General features: G+C 36.9%; 2 protein-coding genes and 1 long non-coding RNA gene across 5 annotated transcripts; 1 reads left to right on the top strand and 2 right to left on the bottom strand.

Annotated features, from left to right (window-relative positions):
- Positions 1-442: 442 nt before the first annotated feature.
- On the top strand, positions 443-4,638 carry LOC118438627. Its single transcript, XR_004836955.1, has 3 exons — positions 443-646; positions 3,592-3,686; positions 4,251-4,638. It is a non-coding gene; the product is annotated as an uncharacterized LOC118438627 (long non-coding RNA).
- Positions 4,639-6,623: 1,985 nt separating this feature from the next.
- LOC110858973 (caspase-7) lies at positions 6,624-10,169 on the bottom strand. Of its 3 annotated transcripts, none has more exons than XM_035859158.1 (7): positions 9,854-10,169; positions 9,464-9,715; positions 9,328-9,391; positions 9,026-9,149; positions 7,813-7,992; positions 7,143-7,483; positions 6,624-6,879 (listed from the first exon to the last, which is right to left on the bottom strand). In XM_035859158.1, the coding sequence occupies exons 1-7, from the start codon at positions 9,855-9,857 to the stop codon at positions 6,852-6,854; spliced, it is 993 nt and encodes a 330-aa protein (XP_035715051.1). In that variant the 5' UTR covers positions 9,858-10,169; the 3' UTR covers positions 6,624-6,851. The 3 variants fall into 3 exon arrangements, with proteins under 3 accessions (XP_035715051.1, XP_035715052.1, XP_021963548.1); XM_035859159.1 differs by having other exon boundaries at positions 7,200-7,483; positions 9,854-10,160; XM_022107856.2 differs by having other exon boundaries at positions 7,196-7,483; positions 9,854-10,118.
- A 7,269-nt stretch (positions 10,170-17,438) lies between these two features.
- On the bottom strand, positions 17,439-20,083 carry LOC118438645. The gene is made up of 3 exons (XM_035859188.1): positions 18,083-20,083; positions 17,745-17,964; positions 17,439-17,663 (listed from the first exon to the last, which is right to left on the bottom strand). The coding sequence occupies exons 1-3, from the start codon at positions 19,994-19,996 to the stop codon at positions 17,617-17,619; spliced, it is 2,181 nt and encodes a 726-aa protein (XP_035715081.1). The 5' UTR covers positions 19,997-20,083; the 3' UTR covers positions 17,439-17,616.
- Positions 20,084-24,677: the final 4,594 nt, after the last annotated feature.

Here is a 24,677-nt window from a genome sequence, read left to right on the forward strand (position 1 = left end):
TCACTCTCAAAATTTATAATTAATATTCAAAATGGAAATTTTTGGCAGCAGTTACTTTTGTTATATTTGATGGCCAAGCATTCCCAATATTAGAAATTAAATTAACTTATGTTGACTGTCACTTTTGCTCGAAAAATTCGCCAACTCACTACCATGATGTACAGTAGCGTGTTTTTGTCAAAGAATTTTGTTGTAATGGCTCGCTAATTTTTCAATCTGCAGGGGGACCATATTAAATGTTCTATAACATATAGGTCTGAAGGTTTGAACGCATTACTATGCCATCTGGGCGATATACATGAGTAATCATTTCACAATAGCGTAAATAAATTCAAAACTGACTATCTTGTACTGATTGGTTTCAATTTTTTGTACGAAAATGGATGTGGACTTGTGTTTTTGCTTTAGATAAGTTGGGCTGGACCATCTACACAAATTTAGGTCATTAAACTCAAAATAATATAGGGGCATCAAAAATTAAGAATGGGTATTAGTAATGATAAACAAAAACAAGCTGAGCAAATTCATCGTCTTGTTGATTTTTCACAGTGTTATGTAAGAATTAATTTTTTGCTTAATTTCCTGGCCATCACCTAGTCAACCTGGACCCATTGTTCCTGAAAACGCAAAATTTCACTTCATCTAGGTAACGTACCTTAAAGCAACACTTAATTATTCGGCTATTGGCTAGAAATTTTTATAGATGAACAAGGCACTAATATTGTTTATAAATCGTAACCCCCTTTTCAAGATTTCGTCCACCGGCTTGCACGCAAAACATAACTTGTGGCGGGCATTGCTCTATCGTGGTAGGCGTCGTTTTCATGAGAAAAGTGTTCTACACTTTTCCCCATTGGAGAAAGTTAAAAAATGACCAGGTATTTGCTCCACGGAAGTTTGGCATCCACTTAGGTGTGCAGAAGTCAATAAGAAGTCATTGTCATGGCGTGAATGGGAGCAACTTGCTTGGAGAAACCAAATCTCTGATTTTTACCGCACATAGTAAAAGTTCGAGGCAAAAATTATTTTCAGAGTGTTATACAGCAAATAATTAAAAACCTGAACCATGAAGTCCCTGAAAACCAACATTGGAACTTTCAACAAGATTCTGCTCCTGCGTATGGTGACAAAATTGTCCTAAACTGGCTTCAGACGGATTTTGACTTTTATTGTTCCCAAGAACGGTCCTCAGCATCTGCAGACCTCAATCTCCTAAATTATGACTGGTGGTGAAAATTATAGATACAACTATGTTCTAAATCGCACATAAATGTGGAAAGCCTGATGTCAAACCAAAAGAAGATCTGGTCTTTTCTCATGAAAACCGTGCGTGCCGCGATGGAGCAGTTTCCGCCACGACTTTTGTCTTGTGTAGAAGCCCGTGGAGGAAATTTTGAAAAAGAAGTTATGATTTCCAAACAATATTAGTGCCTTGTTCATTCATAAAAATTTTTAGCCAATAGCTCTAATACTTTGTGATTTATCACAAGAAATGCTTGTGCGGGAACTTATGGTCCTACTATGTATGTAGAAACTGCATGTACCTATGCTTTTGTATATTTCAGTATATTTTCTTATTGTAATTTCGCCTCGGTCCCGATTTTAGGCATCAAAAACGTTTTTGGCGAAACATTTCTGTGGGCGTCAAAAACATCGTACACGGTCGTACGATAGCTTATTCTCTTCGTAAGACCTTGCAGTTTCCAGTAAAATATATTAGAAAGTTAAAAAAATATCCAAGGAGTTTTATTTTTTGGCTCTCATTTCGAATTGCTAAAAATTCCGACATTTGAATTTCGGTACCTTAAAAATCGGCGACACGGAATTATTCGGCTGAGTTTATACAAATGCGTGCGGAGTTTAGAACTTCTAAGTACGCGGCATCATACCGCACACTGCGGCGGCCTTATGGGATGAAATGGAATCAATTCCACGATGAATTTTTCTAAAATATTATTTAGTGTGCAGATCGAGCCTATTTCGGCTATATTTTTCACGATTTTCAAAAAATTCCTGTACCTAAACTAGACGAGACCCGGTCAATTTTCTTTTTGAGGATGATACTATAGCATGAACTACTTGGGATACCACATCCTACTACCCCCAATGTGGGTCGCGTTGTGCGCGACATGGTCGCAAAGTCGGCGCAGAACTCAAAATTTCGATGTTTGAACGACTATAACTTTGCACTGGAGTGCAGTAGATAGGTAAATGATATATTAATTTTTATCAGGATACGAAGATCTGTCGATTCGACCAACTTTAAAAGCCACATCCCCCTCAGTGGGGTCAACTCCTCCCCCAGGGGGTGTGGCGACCCCAAATTTTTTGAAATGTTGTGCGTGAGCCCTCAAACCAGCAAATATGCAGAAACATTTTAGAAAAATTCATCGTGGAATTGATTCCATTTCCTCCCATAAGGCCGCCGCACGATATATCGTTACTAAATGAACGGCAATCGTTGTCAACTGTTGTTGTAACTCGATTGTTTGATACACTAGTTAAGAATTTTAAATACCGTTAAATATCACAAAAAAATCCCACCTAGGGGCCCCGAGTTGGCTCTATCCGCCACTGATGAGAACGTTCATATTCATAGGGCAAATCAAATGTCAAATGCAAGTTATGGTCAAATTCCAATGTACATTGGCTTTCTCATTTTTCCCAGTTTCTTTCCTCAATTTTTGAAGGAGAGTTGGTTGAATATAATTTAAAATAGCTAAACTGTAATAAAAATAGGAGCCAACGGTTTGCTTCCCAATTTGTATATTTCATTTGGTGAAATCGATGCAACGCGGAATGGCACATTTCGCATAATATGCCTCTATTGACATTTTTAAGTGTATACCAAATTTCAAGTCGATCGGATGAGTAGAACAGAAATAAACTTGGAGACAGACGACAGATGGACAAAACGATTCTATAAGCCCTGACCAGGGCTATAAATGTGCCAGAGCGAGCACAATGTAACTTGCTACGGTATGATTCATTGACAAACATAAAGGCGTGGAAAATGCAAAGTTATACCTAAAAACGAGTCTTTTGATAAACTCTTCTGGGGCGCTGGGATCATAGTATGCCACTCATTCTTATGTAATTTTAAGATTAGAGTGGGGACGGTGACACTCAATCTTATCTAGTGTACGCTCGGGCGCCTTACGGCGCCCCTGTCTTTTCGGCGCCCTGGGCAATTGCCCCGGTTGCCCCCCCAAAATCGGGGCCTGATCCCAAGGTTATGTTTGCGCGAATGAAAATAAATAAGCGCACCCCAGTAGAAAATTTTAGTAGTGCGGGGTAATAGACGAGACAAATGACTGGTAGTCCTTGTATTTTCAGCACATTTAATTTTGTTCAGTGCAAGAAATGTAGGTAGATAAGGTGCAAGAAATCAGATGCTGATATTTTCATATCTACTTTTGTATCTATTTAACATATCACAAATCAATACAGATAAATGTAGATAGATGTAGATTTATGTATGTATATTGAACAAAATGTAGTCAGTCATCAGTGTACATGCATAAATTTGGTATTTTATCATAAATTTATAGCAAATATTTTATGCAAAACGCTGGCTTTTCTGAATTTCAGCTGAACCTCGAGACATCTCCGATCGTGCCGTTCTTATTGACTGCATCGCCAGAATGGAAGAAATTCTGACAGAGTTAAAATCCACGCAGGTCCATGTAAGTTGACAAAAAAATAGTAAATGATACTTCTTACAGGGTATGCGTTACTGACTAAATTGCTAAACTGATTTATTTATTGTAAGAAATGGATCTCAAATATTTTAATTGTAGCATATCTTGAAAATTTTCGCAGTAGTTCGGCATTTCCGTTAAAGCCTGCTACTCAGGACGGATTTTTCATTTGAAAAATCTAGGAAAAACCAGAATCATAAACTTGTGTAGTATTTCGTACTAAATTTGAAGAAACACTCCCATTTGGTACATTTTGTAGTAAGCTTCAAGGAACCCGAGAGAAGGAGCAATTTAATAGAAAAATAAGAACGTATCGTGTATACATAAATATATACACATGTCCATTAAGGGAATTTGTCCAATTTCAAATTATGCATACTAACCATTTCGCATAATTAGTATTTTTATAATGGTGGTTTTCACTCGTTTCGCAGAAACAAAATTGGTTCTGTCCAACAGTAGTGCTTGGTTATTTTGTGGTTCCCAATTGATTTTGTATAAAGTACCGAGATTAAACAGTGATTAACAAGCTTAAGAAACCAATTTCAGAGGAATTTCCCCTCTACCGTCTGTGACTCGGGACACGCGACACCGCAAAATTTGGAACGTCACCTGGAGCCGACGAGTAACCCCGTGAACACGTGTTTGCCCTGTGACGGGAAGAAGACCAAGGCGAAAACCGATTTAAACCAGGATGTAGGAAGCGAATTAGAATGCGAATTTTGTGGCCAAAAGCTTTGGTCGGAAACCAGTCTCCGGCGTCATCACGAGGCATTTCATTCTACAGAACTGGAAAGTTCGTGCAGGCCGCAATGAGATTGGGAGACTCGTAAATACCGACATCTGGGTTTGTATGATTTAATTACTTGCAATTTAATGTCGTGTTAATAATAATTATTATCACTATTATTAGTATTTTTATTCTTCGCAAGAGTAGTACGAATTTGTTAGAACTAAAATTGTGTCAAAATTTCTTTAATCAGGTTTCATGTTTGTGTGCAAATTTTAGAGTGTTAATTAAACTGTTGTCTGAGTCTTGAATTTTTTTTCGATGTGAATTGTTTTTTTAAATGCATGATAATTTATAACATCTACATTTTACGCAAGGCATAAATAAGTAAGTATTTGGCCAAATTCTCGCGATCCCCGAGTACTAACAATGGAGATCTCCCAACGTAAGCACACAGATTTGGACCAAACTAGCCTCAATCGATTACAAGTATAATTAGTATGAAATTCGCAAATGGAACTATGTATCTTCCAATGCGCAGGTTTAGCGAAGATATTTACATAGATAAAAAGCGGGAAAAATGGGCAGCAAATTTGAAATATGAAAAATTTGCTAGCCCTTTTGGGATGCGTTTTCTCGTCTTTTTACGAAAATATCTCCACCAACCCTGCACATTGGCAGACAGTTCCATTTGCATATTTCATACTATTTGTAGTCGATTGGCACTACCCGTGCGAAAATCTTTTGTCGAATTTGACATAATTCTACACAGGTGGCCGGAACAATGGTTTGTGCAGAAAAAGTATGAACGATTCTGCATAATACTTCTGACGGGTATACTGAGGGTATTTCCATTTTATAGTCCGAGTCACTAACTTTAATTTTCTAGGTGAAATACGTGTCGCAGAATATTTTACGTATTTTCATCGTGATCCTCATCTATTTCTGATGAGGAATGAAGTTCTAATTTCTAAGAAGCGATTATTTTAAAGCCGACAGCAGAGTTTCTTCGAACTGCTTTTCATCTGAAAGTTTGCACAACGCATCGAAAAATTTTGATGGCAATTTACAAATAGTGTGGATCTGAAGGTGGAAATCAAAAACAATGCACTGAAGACATATAATCGGACGTAACTAGTTTGGATTTATGTAAAATAGCTCAAATTCCGAATATTAAAGAAAAATTGGCTGCGTACTGGGTGGTGATTCAACCGGCGTCGGAGAAAAAGTTTCATCAACAGCACATATCTACTGATTCTCGCCGACGTAGTACATATCTTGAGGATTAATTCACTTCAGTGTACGCACATGGACCGTATACTTCTTTGCGAGTTGATTTTTGTTTCAACAATTTTCAATTGCTGTGTCCACATCAATTTATCTTACGATAATCGGTTTTCTGATTTTTCGGGGGGCATGCTTTTGGCGGCCATGGCACCTCCAGATTTAAGGCCTGCTCCCTTCTTGCAACATAATCCTTTATGGGTCAAATTTATTGCGCCCAAGAAAATAATATTTTGTTCGAAAGAAAATTAATAATTCTTTGCAATCATGAAATCTGCAATCGAGTTGTAACGACGTAATATATGGACGTTCCCTAAAGTAATTTACGCAGTCCTTGGTAACATTTGCATATAGTCCTGACAGTTTGTAAAGTGAGAAATTGTCGCCAAATTTTACTCCGCTTACAAAATCCCGTAGGGATTCGAAGAAATAATAAATACTCTCAATGTAAAATGTGAAGATCGAAATGATTCTTCCGACCATTAAAAAAGAAACATTTGTTTAACTTATATCAAAAAATCAGGCCACAAATTAATAATCACATAACACTTAAATTATGTGCAAGCATATTTATTTAATAAGTTTTCCGCATTATGATCTCCCATTTCATCCGCTATGCAAATAAGGAAGTCGGACAGTTTAGCCAAAACCCTTTTGGCGAAAAAATTTCGCCAAAAAAAATCCCGTTTGGCGGAAAAAAATGCCACCTAATCTTTAGAACAACGGTTTTCAAGTACCTATTGGCGAAAAAAATGTCACATTTGGCGAAAATGAAGATTTTATGAGTATGTTAAATCATAAAAATAATACTATATGAATTTGCAAATTTTCTTCGTTTGCATATGTTAATGTATTTTTAAATATGTGCAAATAATTGATGTAGAACAAAACAATAAAAACACATCACATAAGATTAAAATGTATTTATTAGCACGAATGAAAAATTTGATTTATGTATTTACAAATTCGTCAACCATGTTGAAAAATTACATCTTCAAGATGAATACATAACGTAAGCCCTTGCGAAGGATAATCTTCACGTAGATATCTCCAGATTCAGAAGTCCGGATTGAAGTAAACACGCGGAAACAGAAATGGGGACCAGGTACACACTTGCGTAACATTTCTTTTATTCTTCATCGTTGGCATTTCAATCTTTTGTACCTGCAATGAATTTAGAATATAATGGTTATATTTTTCTGGAGTCACTTCATACAGGATGGTTTGAATGTCAGATTACAATTGAAGATTTTTCAATGGAAAAAATCCGCAAATCTCCATTAGTTACAGAAATTTTTCCTCTGAAGTTTAATATTTTACGAATTTGTCATCAGTGTTCCATAAGTGTTATTAAAAATCTCAATCCCAAATCCGTAGCTAATGGAAATTTACGAATTTTTCCCATTGAAAAAATTTGCCATTATAACCTGACATCTAAACCTTCCTGTACACAGCTGGGAAACTGGTATGAAATCATTACTGGCCTTTTCTCCTCTCCTCGGACGGAGTCATCCTCCCAATAACTCCTGCCTCGACAAGCGTTCAGAATAAATATTTTGGGAACGTCCTTCAACCCAAGGTTCTTATCTTTCTCAGGGTCCAAAGCGTTTTTAAATTTGTACACGATATCTTCATAAATATTGGATGGGTCCCCGTTACACGAATAGATGACGTCTTTCCCCCCGTGACTGCAAATTATTACGATGCATGTTTTCGCATTTTCATCGATACACTTCTGTCGAAAGTGATCAATTATTTTGTCCAAGGCCTACAAATTATGTGTAAATGGGTTGTTATGTTTGATTCATGATTGAGCTCTCTCAGCGTCTTCTCTCCAATTTTAACCAAATTAGTGTTAAATCGATTACAAATTGATTTAATCATTGGTCACGTTTGACAGAAATATTTTCATGCGAAGAGGTGAAAAGGCGCAGTAAATATGGAAAATGTAAAGCTTGTTCACTTTGTCCTCTACAAATTTATTTGAAAGTTTCATATTTCTTGAATTTGTAATCAAATGACACTAATTTGATTGAAACCGGAGAGCAAAGGCTGGGAGTGAGAATTGGTAGAGTGATAATTTTGTGTGTAATTTACCTCTTTGCTTGCAACATTTTCGTGAATGTCCAATTTAAATTTTAACTCGGGGAAGAGTTTTTCCACGTAAGACGAGTCGTACAGGGCTCCTATTCTATAGCGAAATCTGGCGGGATCATTGAACTTGATATTATTCACCATCAGTACGTACCCTCTCGGTTGGGAGGTGAGCATACAGGACTAATACGAATGAATATAAGTAATATTATCTTTTATCCTCAATATGTGAGTATTGTTTCATTTGTACAGTCGATAAAATTATAATAAGCCCATTTTTCCACCCAATTTGTTTCGATTGTGGAAGGACTATTGGAAATTTGGCGTAAAGAAACGTGAACAAATTTGTAGGTTGGCCACTATTTAATTTACTTTTATAACAATAACATCGCGATGCTATTTGACTTTTAGATGCATGGTCACATGATACACTAGCGAACTGCTTGAATCTGATTTTGAGGAAAAATTCTTACTAATGTGATATTCTTAGAATATCGGGGAGCAGTCATAGACCCTATAAAGTATATATTCGTATTCCTTACGCCAAGACCTGTCTAACAATACCCCAATTATGGGGCTTCGTGAGACTTTATGGCAAAATATTTATTTCCGACCCACGGAAAAAGGTCAAACAGGTCGAGTCCCAAAATGAATTTTTCAGCATTTGGGGCGATATGAAAAATGTGAGAAAACACGCTGATGGACGTCATGTTTATCCGAACCTAGTCAATACTAGACACTTCTCCTTACCCCAATCGAGACAAGCTAGGTGGAAACACGTGTCAATAATAATCTGACGTAGTGAATTGCGGAAAATCGCCTCCCACCAATAGCCTCCAAGTACTGGCCTCCTTCCAATAGCCTCCTAAGGAAATTAGCCTCCCGGACTAATCGCCTCCCACCCAAAATCCTCCCATAATAAATGCATGCATTGGTTTTTTAATAGTTAATTTTCCTAATTGGGCAAATTAACTATTAAAAAACCAATGCATGCATTTATTATGGGAGGATTTTGGGTGGGTGGCGATTAGTCTGGGAGGATATTGAGCGAGAGGAGATTGGTTGGGAGGCCATTAGTAATGCAGGCTAATTTCATCAGGAGGCTATTGGTGGGAAACTACCATCCGTAAGCCTGACGTAGTGTCACTAATTTCATATGTTGTAGTCCACACTAATAAATTACAAAATTTCCGAGTAAAAATGTTTTACAACTCACCCCCTCTTCCACGCTGCCATACGCTGCACCCAGTTTTACTTGGATTTGTAAAGGATTATACTCATCAGTCAAGTCAATCACATCGTCATCGTCCCCATCGACCTCATCAGGAAGCTGGGTTGGCCTGGAGGTCATGTAAATGTTATGTATCATATTTATCCACTAATTCTGTGAAACTCTAGCCTTCTTAAGCTATAGTTTATGAAATTTGGGAAATTTTATAGATATTTTAATCCGTCAAAATTCCGCTTGCCAGAATTTTCATGGGTATAAACGTATTTATTTATACGGTCATGTCTTACGTGACGGAATTTGTAGGAGGCGGGGCTTTTTTCTCTTCCGTCTTCAAGTTTTTGTCAAGCTTACCTAGTGATAATCGAGTAAAGTATGGAAATTTGACAAATTTCTAAATATGTTTCACGCTTCATATTAACTTACCAAGTGCCAGCATGCATTTGGTTTCGTTCAAGGCTTTCCGTATGCTTTCCACATAATTTTCATTTACATTCATTGCTTCTACGAACATAACTGTTAGAATATCGACCATTTTCATTTTGCCGGTATATTTCCACTCTTCTACATTGGTCATAATTTCTTCTTCAACTTCAAGTTCATAGCCAATTTGTTTCCATTTTTTTAATACAATGTAATCGTCGTGCAAAATTTTAGCGATTTTATACGGAGTAGGATCTAAATAAAGTATTTATTTAAATGTAAAGGATTTCAAAATTAAAATGAATTACTTCATTTTAATTTCTTGTTTTGAGATGGTCGACACTCTAATTAAGAATTTGCTCTAATTTTAACAGAAATAATTATGTAACTTACTCATGATTTATCCAAGAACTAATTTTGCACTGTCGAGATTATAATTTTATTCTTAAAGATGTGATGGAGGTGAGGATGATGGAGGTAATGTTGAGTGTGTTCCCAAACGTTATGCTGGATGTCGCTGATAACCCTGGCTAGCCAGTGTTTGGTTTCGCATAGTGTGCAAATCCGCTTGGAGGAAAGTGATGAAATTATAAATTGGTTTGCGTGGATATACGCACTGACCATGCTTTTCAATTTCCAAATACATATGAAAATATGTTTATTTTCAGAAATTTAAAAATGTACATATCAATGTGGCGGGTCAAATGCATGATCCTCCCGAGGAAATGGTGGATCATATTGGTCAGCTCATTCTTAAATTAGCATATACATACATACAGCAGCGTTTGTAATAAAAATACGACGCACTCAAACTCAAACTGACGCAATCTTTTCCAGCGACGAGACGAGGATTAGTTGCGGAATTTGGCCACTCCGTCAACTATCTTATCTCTCTGCATGGTTGATAACCGTTAGACAAAATGTATTAAGTCTTGTCAGAACTGAATTATTTAACCTGCCGTCGCCATTGTAGAGATGGTATGGATATGTAAGTATGTATGTTATGTTCGTGAGAAAATGATGATTTTTACCGTTATTTTTAATGGTGATGGAGTTAACTGAATTATTACATTTCGCAAGAGGAAGTTAAATGACAACTGCAATAAAATCAAGGACTTGTTAGTATTACGAGTAATTCTTATTTGGAATCCTGATATATGCTGATGCAGGACAAGCCTGGCTTTTGGATTTTTTTCAGATCTGAGCATGTGCATGTGTAATTTACCCGAGCAATGATAATACGCCTCTCCTAATGGTGATAAAAAAATAACACCAGCCAGTGACAATTTGTCACTATGCGGGCAAGGTTTATGTATCACCATGCCGTGAAAAGTATTACCACCATTTGGTGTAGTCATACATGCACACCACGTGGTGACGATTGTACGTGAAAAAAGCAGATATATATAAATATTTCGATACTGTATGAAGAGGGAGCACCGCAGTTAGTACGGCTTACGGACGATGGCCTCCCACCAATAGCCTCCTCAGGAAATTAGCCTCGCTTAACCAATGGCCTCCCGACTAATATCCTCCCACCGTGGGAGTCCTACGCGAATCGCCTCCCACCCAAAATCTTCTCATGATAAATGAATGCATTGTTTTTTAAATTGCTTACTTATAGCTAGTGTAACGAGATAGCTATGTTATATTGTGAGAGGGATGAGGTTGAAAAGGCGATATTGAATCCCTCTTATATGTACACATGTCCGTTTCACGACCTAATTCTAACTTCCGGGGGAAGATACAAAGTCTTTTTGGTGAGGAACGGTCAAATGATTATGATGGCAACACAAAGGATGCTATTTAAATAACAATTATTTATTTAAAGCTTGAATATGAATTATTGAAATATTGAAGAAGAAGAGACCTAAATTTAAGATTTAGGTCTCTTCTTCTTCAATATTTCAATAATGTTGCTCAGAGAGAGATATTAGACTGAATGTCTTCTTTGAAGGAAAGAAAAAAAGGAGGAAGAGAAAAGATGAGATCCAGGCAAGACTGCCTCATTGCGAGAGAAATCTTCCGGCTACTGCCAGATGGCATCGGGAATAGATTTCTCTCTGAATGGGTAGGATTGAGACCCGTGTCATTGGTGTGATCAGCATAAGTGGTACAGGTTACACTAGCTTTAACTAACTTTAAATAGTTAACAGTATACTCATCGTTAGTATTCCATAAAAGTTTCGTTCAATTTGATTCGTCCATTCATTTTTTGCAGGTCATAATAGCTTGACACTTACAATTTGCGGACACTCCATATTTGTGGTTATTACTGTGCGAACGTAACGGTTCACCATCGAGCTAACAAATTTACGGTCGGTCTAATCTTACGAGAAACCGAACGAAAATTTGTTTAAACTTTGGTATTACGAGCGAACCGTCATATCATCATCCAAATATGTATTCATCTATCTTTAAAGTGATAAGCAGAATTTAGCAAATCTGCGCATTTTTCACAGCCATTTTCATCACATGGTCAATGACTCGTTTCACATTTTTCGCCTAATAAAATAATACATTCATTTATCATGGGAGGATATTGGTTGGGACTTGGGAGACCATTACCTAGTAAGGGAGGCTAATTTCCTCAGGAGGCTATTGGTCGGAGGCCATTACTCGGAGGCGATTGGGGGAGGCTATTGGTTGGAGGATATTTTCCGCAATTCATTTCTGCATACATCTCTCCCATTGCTCTTCCATTGCAATTTTCATAAGTTCTCCTCCACATTTTAATACGTTTAACAACCTACATACATACTCATTTAATGAGTAACAATAATTCGATTCAGCATCGAGATCCACCACTAATTTTAGAATTCGAAATCAAGTATTTTAGCATGTTACTATACTCTGTGTGCGATGATTAAGATAAATTTTTTGGAGGGGCAATTACCCTGGGGGGCGTTATGGACTTATAACATGGTGAATATTGGGGAGCCGATTTCTCTGGAATGGGTGAATGGAATTGCAAGTTCTTTTTTTTTGTTGGATTCTATATTTAAATAGCTCGGACCCATTTTTGTATTTTCCCGAAATTCGTATTTTGAAATTTCGAAAACCAACATCAAAATTTTGATTTTTCTGTTTTCATCAGATTAAGTTTCTTTAGCACTAAATATGAATGCAGTCTTGTATAATGGCAATAAATACAGTTAGCAGGACTATATTCTTAAATTTTATGAAATTTTGAACTTAGCTATAATTGCCGTATACGCATTTTTGCGACAATAATTCAGTCGACTGAATCAATAGAGGCCCCCTCCAAAAACATGGGTATTTTGCTAACTACTTTCATTGTATGTATGTATTATATGAGGAGGATTCCTGCCTATAGGCGCAGCAGTCCAGCCGCTCATGTCACCATTTGGACTTATTGCAGACACCTCAATGCACTCGAATGCGATTATTGTGTTAGAGCCTCTCTCGATTCGCCAGCTACAGAGCTGGCGACTCTGCCAGACCTCAGAAAGCCCAGAACTTTTTTGAGAGGATAGGATACTCCCTTACTTCCTCCGTCCTTAAGGTAGAACAAATGAAGATTTTAAATCTCAGGGCGCTGTAGGCTTTACAATCTGTAAGTATGAGCCACTGACTCATTCTCCTCCCCGCTGGTGGGAGATTAAACTAGGCTTACCTTATTCAGATGCCCATTCAAACTGCAGTGTCCTGTGATGACAAAAGTATACTGGTATCCCGTGGGCCCAAGCGATTTCCCACACTAGTACGGTATTGGCAACGTCAACTTTGAGATCTTACAATTAAGGAAGTTAGACCAATAGACCAGGTGATCTATTCTGAGCCCATTGCTTGATACCATATTATTGCTGAAATTCTTAAATGTGATGAAATTTTGAAATAAATCCGAACTGACCGACTTCCCTCTAGTGACATGGCTCGAGTAATACTGGTCATGAGTTCCTTCTCAATGTCTTTGAGCTCGTGTATTGTCTTCGAATGTTTTTTGTCTATTGATTCAGTCGATGGAAGTATTGTCGCAAATTGTTATATTGTCGTATTACTGCAAGTGGAATTTCTTGGATTTTGCAATTGCAAGTTTGCCGTATTGTATTAAAATCCCGAATCAACAGCCCTTACGAACCCCATCACCATTTTACGGGGTAACAAATTATCCAAAGAGCAAAGCGAGATGATTTAGACGAACTATAATATAATTTATAGAAATATAATTCAAAAAATGCGTATACGGAAATTATAGCTAAGTTCAAAATTTCATAAAATTTAAGAATATAGTCCTGCTAACTGTATTTATTGCCATTATACAAGACTGCATTCATATTTAGTGCTAAAGAAACTTAATCTGATGAAAACAGAAAAATCAAAATTTTGATGTTGGTTTTCGAAATTTCAAAATACGAATTTCGGGAAAATACAAAAATGGGTCCGAGCTATTTAAATATAGAATCCAACAAAAAAAAAGAACTTGCAATTCCATTCACCCATTCCAGAGAAATCGGCTCCCCAATATTCACCATGTTATAAGTCCATAACGCCCCCCAGGGTAATTGCCCCTCCAAAAAATTTATCTTAATCATCGCACACAGAGTATAGTAACATGCTAAAATACTTGATTTCGAATTCTAAAATTAGTGGTGGATCTCGATGCTGAATCGAATTATTGTTACTCATTAAATGAGTATGTATGTAGGTTGTTAAACGTATTAAAATGTGGAGGAGAACTTATGAAAATTGCAATGGAAGAGCAATGGGAGAGATGTATGCAGAAATGAATTGCGGAAAATATCCTCCAACCAATAGCCTCCCCCAATCGCCTCCGAGTAATGGCCTCCGACCAATAGCCTCCTGAGGAAATTAGCCTCCCTTACTAGGTAATGGTCTCCCAAGTCCCAACCAATATCCTCCCATGATAAATGAATGTATTATTTTATTAGGCGAAAAATGTGAAACGAGTCATTGACCATGTGATGAAAATGGCTGTGAAAAATGCGCAGATTTGCTAAATTCTGCTTATCACTTTAAAGATAGATGAATACATATTTGGATGATGATATGACGGTTCGCTCGTAATACCAAAGTTTAAACAAATTTTCGTTCGGTTTCTCGTAAGATTAGACCGACCGTAAATTTGTTAGCTCGATGGTGAACCGTTACGTTCGCACAGTAATAACCACAAATATGGAGTGTCCGCAAATTGTAAGTGTCAAGCTATTATGACCTGCAAAAAATGAATGGACGAATCAAATTGAACGAAACTTTTATGGAATACTAACGATGAGTATACTGTTAACTATTTAAAGTTAGTTAAAGCTAGTGTAACCTGTACCATGTTATAAGTCCATAACGCCCCCCAGGGAAATTGCCCCTCCAAAAAATTTATCTTAATCATCGCACACAGAGTATAGTAACATGCTAAATCGAATTATTGTTACTCTAATATGAGTGGACGTGAACAAGGCTGCTTGGGGTACAAATGAATGTGTGTATCTACCTGGCATGTCATTATTTTGTGAGGTAAGGAAGAGGCCGTGTGCGTTTATTTGATGCAGCAATGAACGGTACAGATCGTTCTTACCTCGCCCATCATAAACAACATATAAAGGAACCATGCATAAAGCATGCGACCGATTTTCTGAAAATTTTGAGCCACACCTCCAGGTGTGACCTGTATTCTTCATGTTATAATTAGCATCGGATGCCTTGACCCTTACCCCCTCAAGTGGATCACATGCTTGCTTTTTGCACGGTCCCAAAGCAATGCACATTCATATATAAGTACGTTATGATTGCCTATCCTGTCTGGCTTTTTCATGCAAAAGTCTCAACTTCCTCTTACGTTATCATGCATGTTAATAAATTCATGCATACTTGCTCTTTCCGTTTCTAAACATGATTAATACAAGACTTTTTTTAATTCGGGTTGCATTTTGATTTCTTCGACGTCATTATATGTAAGTGAAGTTAAATCCTCTCTCCACTCGCAAGTTTAGGTTATGCATATTCTCTCTTAAGCCATGGCTTCACCCTTCACCGCCCACAAATGCCAGCAATGCGTATCTTACTGGCAGGCCTACATGGCAGCACAAATTGGGAGGTCAAGTTTATCCAAATTTAAAGTGGTGGCAAGCACAGCAACATGAAAACACTTTATTTTTCTTATGTATGGCCAAAATTGAAAATCGTCAAACAAAGTGACGAACGTGGTGACAAGATTTGGTCGAAGTCGAATCCAAAAATTCATATAAATACGGATTCAGGATTGATGAATCTTTAAAACCCAAAAGAAAGGTTTTGAATTATAAATAATGTGCGTATGCCTGTGTAAAAAATAATTTCAAATGATGAAATAACGTCAAGATATTTTAAATTTATATAATTTTAATACTTTAGTCTGAACTGGTGCATGTACATATTTGTACGTCGCAGCTTATGTGCATATGTAGATAGATATTCATATAGTGAAACTCCAAACTTTTAAACTATGCATGTTTTTCTAGCCTGACGAATTTAGACTTTTAAATAGAATCAATTTTATTTATATCTCAATCATAATTGTGCGTGCTCCAATTTCAATACATACAAATGTACATGAGTTGGTAATTATTTGTACATCCATATGTATGTATCTTACGAGTTGTTGACGCTATTTGTCGGAGGCGGAACGGTTTCTTCGTTTATCTCAAATTTTTTATCAAATCTAAAAAAAAGAATAATAATACTAATTTAAAAATTTGTACACACGTCTCATACTTTATACTTATGTACATATCTACATATGTATGGAAAACATACCAAGTGCACTTTGACAACCAGTTTCTTTCAATGCATTTTTTATTCTTTTCACATAATCTTCTTCTCCGTCATTCTTTGCTATTTCGAATATAGCTTTAAGAATATCGACCATTTTCATTTTGCCGGTGTATTTCCAATCGTCTAGATTCATCATAACTTCCTCACCAACTCCAAGTTCGTAGCCGATTGTTTTCCAATGATGTAATACCATGTAGTCGTTTTGCAAAGTTTTAGCGATTTGGAAAGGGGTCCTATTCAGATTAGGTGTTCCTTTGGAAAGGATTTTAATTAATTACTTAGCTTATTTTAATTAATTAATTAACATATCTATGTATTTCCTCTTATCGTTCTGACTTACCCATGATTTCTCCAATGACTTATTTTGTTCAAATTACAAATTTATTCTGACAGATGATAATGATGATGTGATAAGGTGATTGATTTCCGAAACGTTCTGCAGGATGTCGCTGGTAAGCATGGCTGGCCAATTATTGTTTTCGCATCGTGTGCAAATCCGATTGGAGGATGGTGATGAATGAATAGACAAATTATAAATTCTGTTGTACACACGTATAAAACACAACCTTTTGAATATATTTCTAAATCGTCCAATGATTCTAAACAACCTTGATTAATTTTCACCATTAAAAAAATACAAGTTAATGTATATAGCGATACATCTGCATGACCCGTGTGGGCCACATTGGCCAGCTCATTCGTAAGTGAGAACATAACAGCGTAATTAATTCAACTTACTCCAAATAACGCAATCTCTGACATTATCTTTTCCAGTGGAGACGGTGAGTCGGGGCGAGGTGAGTAGTGGAATTTGTACCAGTCCATCAACAATCTAATCTCCGTATGTTTGCCACCCGTTGGATCAAATTTATTGGGTTGTTGTCCGAACGGAATGATTTATCTATCCGCCACCAGTCGTCAGATTTTGACAAACGTATTGGGTTTGCCATTTGGTTTTGTTGACGTAACGAATGACGTCGGGTTAAAGATAAAAGGTACAAAATGAGACAAAAACAATATGCAACATGATGCATAAGTTATATACTGTATGTACGATCACCATATGTCTACACAACTACCAGTTCTCTTTGTTCATACTCAAATAAGTCTTCTTTTTACATGCAATTTGTTTCGATACTTATGCAAATGCATTGGCAGTCCCTTTACATAAAATTCATTTCGAACGTACTTTCGTTTATGAGTTTACTTTTTGCTCTGAGGTATCAGATACACAAATACGTCTCTAAAAAGCTTAACAGTTGTAATAATCGTACTATGCATAAATTTTCACGTTAATTAAATTATACATATGTTAGAAATATACATATATAAATAACTCCTCTACTTCTTCACGACGATATCGTTAATCACTCCGACAGGAAAGTCCATTCTTCAACCAGTTTGTATACGTTATCTGGGGCAACACATTTTAAAAGACTTTTAGTTTCTAACGTGGCCAAGGACTTAAGTTATTTTAATTTGTTAAATTATGTACCATGGGCAATTTCAAAATCGGGTTTCAGAATTGTAAGGATATCTTGAACAGATCGCTTCCTTCTTCCAGTCCATTCATTCATTATCTCTCTGATAAGTATATAGCCCTCTTCTCTTTTGTTACGGTGGTTATTATATAAATGATCCATTTGGTCCAGAACTTCTTCTGGTAAACCCCAACTGGCAGCATATCTTGCAAAATTCCTTAGGATGTAAGCGTCCTGGAAATGAGGATATATCGATCAAAGATATAAAAATAACGAATATGATCGAGCAAAACTAATGACTAAAATTGCATCAATTATATTTGAAAGTTTGAAATGACTACGTTAACCTAACCTTATATAGCACGTTAATAATTTGGTGTTTTAGAGGGTTAGATATCTCCTTATTTAGTATGTCAGTACTCAATCCAGAGATCTCAGATCTTGGTAGATAAAAATTCTTGCAAGTTGAGCAAATTATTTTAGCTTTATCCACATTGGCCTGTATAGGAGGTAGTTTTGTAATATTGCATTTCGTCATGATACGTGTATCATTCAAATTCAGGATATCGCAGGTTGCCCCATGAATCTTGGTACGTTGTCCGTTATTAAATATCTTCACTCTACCGTCTTCACACATCACACTAGTTAATTCGTTATCTTCTCCGCCGATGACACATACGCAGAAACTGTTAGCTCTATACGTCCCGTAGTGATTATGGGTAATTTGAGAAACTATATTGTGTCCTCCGTGAATGACGATGCCCCTGTCAGCTTTATCCACTACTAATTCTTCAACTTTGCACTTTGAACCGATCAGTTCCATTGCAACAAGTCCGCTTTCGACAAGAAAGCTTTTGAAAATGTTGTTATCATTCCCATTTATCAAAATTCCCTTGTGACATTGATTTACCTCAAATTTTATTAAATTGTTAGACTCTCCGTTTATAACTACACCCTGACCAAACTTAGTCACTTTCACGTTCTGCAAACAATTTTTACTTCCCACCACTAAGATACCCACCCCGACCTGATTCTTATGATAGATTGATATCCCGCTTATCATGCATCTAGAAGACTGAACGTGTAGACATATTGAATCTTTTGCATTAGGTAGTAATAATGTCTCACCAGGGATTCCCTGTAAAATTACGTCATCCCTGTTAATCAGAATTGATCCGTGGTAGATTCCAGGACCAATTTGTATTACATCTCCCCTCCGCAGATTCTTTATAACATGCTGCAACTCATCTGAGTCGCTGGCAAACGAGGAGGTAAAATGAACTTCGTCCAAACTAAACGTAGTTTTACGGTTTTCTGGTTTTCTCTCTGTCAAATTGCATATCAGCTGGGATGCATTTTGCAGGATGCTGCAATTATCATCGGAAATTAAGTTAAGCTCTCTGCCGTTTGTTAACTTGTCAAAATGGAAGGCTTTCTTTTTTTTAGGAATTTGCTGAAGAACTTCCCAAATAATCAATCCTAAAGCAAAGATATCCGTCCCATATTCGTAAACATCATCAAGTGTCTCATGCGCCATGTAGTCACGACATATTGGTTTTTCGTGAATTTCGCAGCTTCGATTGGTAATGCCCGCATCACCAATTTTTACTGGTAGGCAGTAAGTAGTGTTCCTGTTGTGTGTGAAGTATATATTTCTTGGGTGTAAGCGTTTGTGTATAATCTTGTTTTGATGGAGAAATTCCACTCCGTTAATTAATCCTTTAATTATGCCTACTTTCATTCTCTCTAGGTAGTTGTGCTCAGTCAGCGTCACCTCCTGCTTGGCAATAGTAGGCTCAGGGTTCTGAACATCCCTCAAATATTTCTCAGTATTCCTCAAATACTGTTCCAATGTGTCGCCACATCTCTCCATTTGGATAAACAACATATATACACTTCCAATACTTTTTATTCTTCGTATCATTCTGCTTACACTATCGTCACCATTTCCCGTCGTTTTTAGATCTTGCAAAAAATTTTGAATTTCTTTACCAGCCAGGCGGCAATGATTAAATTTGTCAATTTTTGCGATATTTTTGTGCTTCATTTTAGCAAGGGTGGAGTATATATTTTTGAGATGGTTAATTTCAGCAGAGTGAGCATCCTTGTTTGCTTCGCAGCACTGGAAAACCATTGCCTTCAGGGCGAAGAGTTCCCGGGTAGATTCGTTACGGCAGCTTACTACTGTGCCAAATGTACCGGAACCGAGAAATATTTTATGTTTTGATTCTAGCCATAAGTTTAGAAGATAGCTGTCGTCCGACATGTCAAATTATTAAAGAAAAAATATTGAACAAATTTGCGACGTAGATGTAACGTCAAATTTTTAATACTTCGTCCTGTCTAATACGAAGAAAACGCCGCACTACTGCATTAAATCAATAAACAATATAATATATATACGGTAGGATAGCCAGGCATACATATGTATGCATGCATACATATGTATGTATGTGCATATTTAGATGATAAGAGTTGGCCACAACTGATACTTGACATTCTTCCGTCATTTTATTTTGCACATAAAGAACGTCCGGGAATGAATGGGAATGGTCTGAAAATGTGGTCATAAAATCACAATGAGTTATCGGAATTTTAAACTTTTTGCATATGTATAATACCAAATACGTACCTACATAATTTAATTAATAGCTAAGGCCGCCACACCCCCGTTGGCGACTAGTTCGATTTTCTTGCGAAGATTTTTCATTAAATTTTTTCCCGAAGTTTTTGCCACTTCCGAGGTGATTTTCTTCCATCGTCTTTTGAATTTTCGAAAGGTGTCAGGCACATCTTGAAGCCGGGAGTATACTGACTTAGAACGTGCCCAGAATTTTTCGATTGGGCGGAGTTGGGGTACATTAGGTGGGTTGATATCTTTTGGTACGAAATCAATATTTTTCTTTCTGAGGTACTCGGTCACTTTCTTTGCATAGTGACAAGTGGCGAGGTCAGGCCAAAACAAAACTTTATCATTTTTGTGAAACCTATTAATAAATGCTTCCAATCCAGCCTTGACGCAATTTTTCAGATAAATATCTTGATTGATATTCCCTTCGAGAACTACCGGGTCTGATACATGTCCGTGACTGGAGATGCATTGCCAAATGCAATATTTCTTTGGAAATTTGTCTTTTTTTCGTACTTTTTCTTCATAAGCCACTTCAGAGGGATCCGAGCTATGAAAAAAATGACGCCCTGGAAGATTTGAAGGGTCAACCGGAACATACGTTTCGTCATCCAGGATCACTACTTTTCCACGCATTTTCTTCAACAATTTTTGACAGCAATCCTTGATCCGACTTTCTTGTACGGGCTTGTAATTTGGTGCAGGTTTTTTGGTCCTTGCTTTGATTCCTAATTTATGGACCTTAATTTCCCCCAGGTAGCTTTTGGAAATTTTGACTTTCCTGGCAGCCACAGCTACTGACGTTGATGGCTTGGTTTTGAAAATTTTTTCAATTCTATTTTTCACTCGAGTGGTCGCTAGCTTCGCCGGACGACCAGCTGGCTTCTTGAATTGCACATTTTCGGAATCCTTGAACTTTTTTATGTAGGAATACACATTTGAACTTGGAATTCCTTCCTGCTTAAAAAAGTTCCAGGTCACCTTGGAGTCTCGGTTGGCTGTCGTGTTGTAGAACTCCATCACTCGTTTTGCTAACAGCTCCCTTTCAAACAAGCTTCTTCTACCCTTATCCATTTTTGAAATTTAAGAGTGATATACCAAATTGACCCTAATGAAGTGGGCTTTCAGAAATTTAAATTATTATAGTTCGCGGGTTTATTGATTTGTCAATATACTCGCTAGAGCGCGCATTCCCATTCATTCCCGGACGTTCTTTACATATCAATAGTGGGATAAATTTATCAGGCCGATAACTTTAGTCGATAACAAATAAAACTCACTTTGCCCAATAGTAAAGCAGCGCTAATTATTTGGCAAATAAAACTCTTTTAGCATGGTTTCTTGAGAAATTTAAATTCGGTAAAAACCTTAATTTAAATATCTGCTGACGGATAAGGTCTCGGTTAGGGGATTCAGAATACATACCGTAAAACCTCTATTTATAGCTGGGGCTAAAATCCAAAACTGAGGGTCACGGACCCGGCTATAATTAGAGACCCGGCCAAATTATGATCCGTCCATTCCCTTTAAATCTACATCCTTTATCGAGGTTTAGCAGTTTTTTTAAATTTTCCGTCATGGATATAACAATTATTAACTTTTTAATTAATTAAGGAGATTAATTAAAGAAAAACAAAAATTAATAGGTAAAAATTTGCGTGTTCGGTCACTTTGTATAATCGCTTTTCCATAACGGTTACATTCCAGAATTTTTATTGCATAAAAGTCACATTGTATAAACAACCACTTTCCATAATACATTTTCTCCTAAATTGTAACAAAAGAAATAATTTCATGAGGTCTTGTACACAATACGAAATTGTTCCCAAATATTGCAACGAATTGAATGTACACTGTTAAAAATCGGCGTTACCCAGAAACAGTTAGATTCTAGATTACTCTGTGTGCAGTAAAACTAGTATCGTACAGAGTTAAGTAGCTAACACGTAATAAGGTAACGGCAATAAATGATAAATATCGTCGTACTAATTCTAAAAAGACCGAAGTGCAGTCGAAAGTTAATTTTAAAAAGACCGAAGGGCAGTCGATGATTAATTTTAAAAATACCGAACTACAGAAAAAAAATTCTAAAAAGACCTAAGTGCAAGCATGTATTTACTTATGGCTAAATCGCGCGATATGTGAAGAATCGGTTTGGCAAGATATAGCCATAAGTAAATACATGCTTGCACTTAGGTCTTTTTAGAATTTTTTTTCTGCACTTCGGTCTTTTAAAAATTAACTATCGACTGCACTTCGGTCTTTTAAAAATTAACTATCGACTGCACTTCTGTCTTTTTAGAATTAGTACGACGATATATGATATTTCATCTGATCCGTGTTTAACGTATGCCACTCAGGGTTGAATTACCCTGAGTGGAGTTAAAAATAATGGGCGGGCAAGGGCCTTTGTATTGCTTGGCTTTTCCAACGGCAACACATCATTCCCTCCTCAGCGGACTGTTCAGTTCAGTTTTTTAAAATCTAATTGTTTTAATTATTTAGCTTTGATTATACAAAATTTCTCAGACTTTTCTAAAGCCATAATTAAAATGAGTTTCATGTAAGTCGAGCGTTTGCTGCAACAGTGCGAGCCAGGCCCCGATTTTTTTGGGGGGGGGCAAGCGGGGCAATTGCCCAGGGCACCGAAAAGCCAGGGACGCCGCCAGGCCCTCGAGCGTACACTAGATAAGATTGAGTGTCACCGTAACCAGGGTAATCTTAAAATCACCTAAGAATGAGTGGCATACTGCGATCTCAGGGTACCAGAAGAGTTTGTGCAAATACTCGTTTTTATATATAAATTTGCAGTTTACACGGCTTTATGTTCGTCAATGAATAGAATAATACCGTAGCAAGTTATGCAGCGCTGTGCTCGCTCTGACACATTTTTAGCCCGAGTCAGGGCTTATTGAATCGTTTTGTCCGTCTGTCTCCAAGTTCATTTCTGTTTTCTACTCAACCGGTCGATTTGAAATTTGGTATGCACTTAAAAGCTGGAATTATATTAAGGAGAATGTGCCATTCCGCTTTGCATCGATTTCACCAAATGAAATATAAAAATTGGGAAGCAAAATTTCGGGTAGAACTTTGAATGTAGTTTAGCTATTATAAATTATATGCAACCATCCCCCCCCCCCTTCAAAAATTGAATAAAGAAACTGGGAAAACTGAGAATGCCAAGGTACATTTGGTAATATGTATAAGAATTAGACCATAACTTGCAATTTAGATTGACTTATCCTATCAATACGAACGTTGACCTACAAATAAATAATTAAAAAAAACTCATGGCTCCCGCACATTTATTTCTTACAACCTGATGCCAGAATCTTCCCCTTAAGAAGCGCTATAATTTCAGCTTTTGTTGTCCGAAGGAAAAATGTGGGTATCAGGAGATTTTTGGGGTCCAAGTTTCTGAGGGAGTGGCTTATACGGCAAAAGCCGTGACAAGATATAGCTACTGAGAAATAGAGAAGCGAAGTTAGACATGATTCTAGTACGACCCTGACGCTCGGTGGTGGTATATACCCTCCAGAATCCGAGTCTCACTCAGCCTTTCGCTAAATATGGAAACTGGTTTCTTGGCACATTTCTCTGAATATTCCTAAATAGTCGTATGGTCGAGTGCTGAAATTTGGCATTGAAGTTAATAAAAGGTATTATAATTATAATCAGAGAATATGAAGCAAATTTCTAAAACATTTTAACTTTAAAGACCGCCGATGGTTACCCGATTTTACGACGTCTACGACATTTACGACTAGGTGAAAAATATGAAGCGGAATTGAGATAAAATTAATAATTTATAATTATACACATTGATGCGGGCTATACGAGGCTCCACTGCAGGTATGCATGTTTTTAAGTTAATCTCACACGCAATAAGTCACGTCGTTACCAATTTGATAGTTCTTATCGACGGAATAAATTCTGCAATCGTAATAGATGCACTTTATAAAATGTAATGTCTATTATTATTTTTACGTACAATTCCATTTCATCAAAGTTAAGCAAAATTATATGAATTTTGTCTAACTCGACCGGCTGCGAACAAATTTAGCACCAAATTGTCCAACTCTGAATTTTTTTAACAATTAATAAACCGAATAGTATGCATATACTTCATACTTTTATGCTATAAAAGCATAAAAAACTACTTTAGCAGGTTAGTTGTGGAAACTTAAGATATTTTTTAGAGGGTCTGGGGCGCGTCATATGTTTGCCCAGCGCGCCAAAATGCAAGATCGGGCACTGACTTCAACGACAGGTCGTGAGTGTTCCATGTCAGTATCATCGAGTCAGGTGTCAATCGATT

The sequence above is a fragment of the Folsomia candida genome, unplaced genomic scaffold (genome assembly GCF_002217175.1).
Source record: "Folsomia candida strain VU population unplaced genomic scaffold, ASM221717v1 Fcan01_Sc023, whole genome shotgun sequence".
Lineage (NCBI taxonomy): Eukaryota > Metazoa > Arthropoda > Collembola > Entomobryomorpha > Isotomidae > Folsomia > Folsomia candida.